We start from the raw sequence: 3679 nt of genomic DNA on the forward strand, positions 1-3679 counted from the left end.
AAATAAATAAATAAATAAAAATTGGTAATTGTTTAAACATATATTGAAAAAAAAAATTTAAATTAAAAATTTTTTTATTAGGTTATTATTGTTAAATAAATTAAATGCGTCGACACGAATCCCCACCCCCCCCCGTACTCGAGTTAATGAGTTATTATTATTATTATTAATATTAATTTTTTTTTTTTTTTTTTTTTTTACAGATGAAAAAAGGTTTTAAAGTGACCGATAAGAAAAGGAGTAAATTAATCGGTGTGGGTTGCGATTCGTTAAGCGAACTCGTCGAAAAAGGTCGTAAGAAATTATCGATAGCAGAAGACGTTGTCGTCGCATTAAACGATGGAACCATCGTGGATGACGATGATTATTTTTTAAATTTACCACCTCAAACGATTTTAATATTTTATAGGAAAAATGAAAATATATTGACGGGTGAGTCGTTGTTTTTCCTTACGATTATTATTCGAAAAAAAGGGGAGGGAAGTAACAGGGGAGTAGGGAGAGAGGGAGGGAGGGAGAGAACTCGGGGTGTACGGGAAAAAAATTGTTATCCGTTTGATTTGATGAGTAATTAAATTTAAATTGCATTTAACTTTCACTATTGAATTACAAACGAACGAATTTTTATTCGATTTGTTAATTACACAGACTAAACTTTTTAGAGGTAAGAGAGAGATAGATAAATAGATAGATAGATAGAGAGTGAGAGAGAGAGAGAGACAGACATAAAATCAAATCAAGGTGTGTGTGAATCTCTCATAAATAAAAATTGATTTCGTCGTTAAAATTGTTTTTTTTTTTTTTATTCAATTTTAATTACGAAATTTTATTTTATGTTTAAAGTCATCATTATTATTATCATAATTATTATTATTATTGGTCATTAACAAATACTACTTATTTAATTTAAATAAAAAAATTTTATGCGTCCAAAAAAAAAAAAAAATATGCTGATTAATAATAATTGGGGTTAAATAATTTTTTCAAATTTTTATTACGTAATGAGAAATTTTATTATTATTATTATTATTATTATTATTATTATTATTATTATCGTAGAGTCCCGCGTAGTTTTTTTTTTATATCCCGGAAAATTTTTTTTTAGCATTCATTCCAGGTTAGCATTTTCCCCCTCCCGCCTTTTATTTTGTAGGATTGAATCTCGGTGGTGCTTTTTAAAACGTTTTTTTGTACTAAAAATGTAAATATGGCGGCCCACGTGGTATCATTTTTTTTTTGTGTGTTTCGAATTGCACTGGAGCGTTTTTTGGTTTAGCCCCCCGATGGTCCCACGTATTAATATTGTCTCCTCGTAAAAATAAATTTTTTTTTTTTTTCAAACCTTGTGAAACACGACAATCCTTTTTGTTTGTCTTTAAATTGCGCTTTTTTATCCATGTATCCATAGATTCGTAAATGATTGATTTAAACCTTTTGGATATTCCATAATAATAATAATAATAATGATCAAAAGGGGCGGAAAAGGTTCGTTTTATTTTTTTCTAACGGTTTTAATTGTATTTGTGAAGCTTTTCTTTGTATTTGCTAAAATTAATTTTTGCTAATTTAAAATCCGTACAGTTTTTTTCTGTTATTAAATTCTTTGAAAAAGTTTTTTTTTTTTTTTTTTTTTTTTTTTTATACAAAACGATGATGATGATGATGATGATGATGATAATGATGATGATGATCATTAAAAGCATTTTAATTTAGTATTTCGTAATCTTCTTAAGGAAAAATTTCACGAACTGATTTGTTTTTTCGAATTTAATTTGAATAATAATAATAATAATAATGGCGGCGGTTTCGAAATAAACCATTCGGAAAAAAAAAATTTTTTTTAACGGTCAATCATCCACGCAAAAAGGCTACATTTCAAACGAATCCTTTTCATCGTTTATCAATTAACGCAATGTGATTATTATTATTATTATTATTCGGCGTTTTTTTAATTTAAAAAAAAAAAAAAATAAATAAAAATGGCGGCGGTAGGTAATAAATTAAATTTAACATTTTTTAATTTTTTTTGCAACCTACTATGATGACGCGAATTGAAATTTTATAATATTTTTTTTTTTAACCTCTTAAAAACCCTCAAGAGTTCGACGTCAATTTAACGAATATAAATTTTTTTTTTTTTTTTATTATTTATTAAAAGTGGATGGACTTTGTACCTGGCGAAGGCATTTTTACGTTTTCGTTTATATTATTATTATTATTATTGGAAAGTTACGTTAGAAATTTTAATCCTGTTTAAAAGAGAAAAAAAAAAAAACGAAGGGAAAAATTGTACAAAAATTTTATTTTAATTTTTAATACATATATTGAGATATTAATTAATAATAATAATAATAATAATAATAATTAATAATAATAGTTTTTTTTCGTACAGGTGTTGATTTTTTATTGAATGCCCTACGCGAAGTCAACAATTATTTTCTCGACGCGGGAACGAAAGCCAAAGAATTACTGTCGGATAAATCGGGAGAAATGATTGAATTGTTGGAAAAATACGAAGGAAGGGGGTTGGTTGAAATGGACGGGGTTGAAAAAAACACGAGAGAGGAACATCCGGATTGGTTCAAGGGTTTGGAAACGAATTCGAAAACTAAAAACGAATACATGTATAAAAAATCACAGGATAGAATTCGAGGTTATTTGTATAAATTTCGTGAGGACGTTAGAAAAAACGATCGTTACGTAACGGACGGTGATTTTCGAAAAAAAATCGAATCTTGTTTGAATTTTTTTAAATGTAAATTAAAAACGGACGGGTATTACGGGTGTTATTTCGATAGAACGTTTGCCGAATCGACATCCGATTACGAAAAGATCGATTCGCCGGAAATGAAAAGGAAAAAATCAAAATCAAATCGGAAAAACGAAATCGCGATAAAGGAAAATATGAACGAAGGAGTGAATAAATTATTATTTAATTTTAAAAATGATGATGAAAACGAATTGAAAATAAGTTATTGCGATCGTTTTGGAAATTTCCAGTGTCAAGGTCACTGGAACGAAAACAAATGCAATTTCGATAAAGGTCATCGTATCAATCCGTATGCGAGCAGAGAAACGAGAATATTATTTTCCACGTGGAATTTCGATCACAGGTTGGTAGCTTAATGACGTCAAAAGGTATTCCCCCCGCACACACGCACACACACCTCCTCATCCTTTTCCCCCCGGAAGGTTTTTTTTTTTTTGTTTTACGTACCTCTGACGTCTCTTCGTCTACCGGTAGGTTCGTTTTGTGATATTTTTTTTTACTTGATGACGATCAAACGAAAACGTATCATCAACTTGTTTTCTCTCTCTCTCTCTCTCTCTCTCTCTCTCTTATTGCTCACGCACGTAAAATTTCTACAGGCAATTAAAAAGAGAGAGAGAGAGAAAAGAGAGAAAAACCTGATTCCATAGTTTCCCTCAATATATTTTTTTAAAAAAAAATACCGCTTTTTCTACTTAAAAAAACGTTTCGAAAACGAATCGATGGCGTAAAAATCGTGTTATTATTATTATTATTATTATTATTATTATTATTATTATTATTATTATTATTATTATTATTTGTGTGACGAAGTAATAAAATTAATTACGGAAAGATCGTACGCAGGTACGTAAAACATAAAGGGAAGGGGGGAAGAAGGGAAAGAGAAATAAATTCAATGAACCTTCG

At 28.8% G+C, this 3679-nt stretch overlaps 1 protein-coding gene across 1 annotated transcript; it reads left to right on the forward strand.

Annotated features, from left to right (window-relative positions):
* Window positions 1-203: 203 nt before the first annotated feature.
* Window positions 204-3126, forward strand: Phum_PHUM039880 (DNA fragmentation factor subunit beta, putative; the record flags this gene model as incomplete). Its single annotated transcript, XM_002423097.1, has 2 exons — window positions 204-432; window positions 2393-3126. 2 exons carry the CDS (start codon window positions 204-206, stop codon window positions 3124-3126), a joined length of 963 nt encoding a protein of 320 aa, XP_002423142.1.
* Window positions 3127-3679: the final 553 nt, after the last annotated feature.

This window comes from Pediculus humanus, genomic scaffold, assembly GCF_000006295.1.
Source record: "Pediculus humanus corporis 1103172107387 genomic scaffold, whole genome shotgun sequence".
In the NCBI taxonomy this organism is placed as follows: domain Eukaryota; kingdom Metazoa; phylum Arthropoda; class Insecta; order Psocodea; family Pediculidae; genus Pediculus; species Pediculus humanus.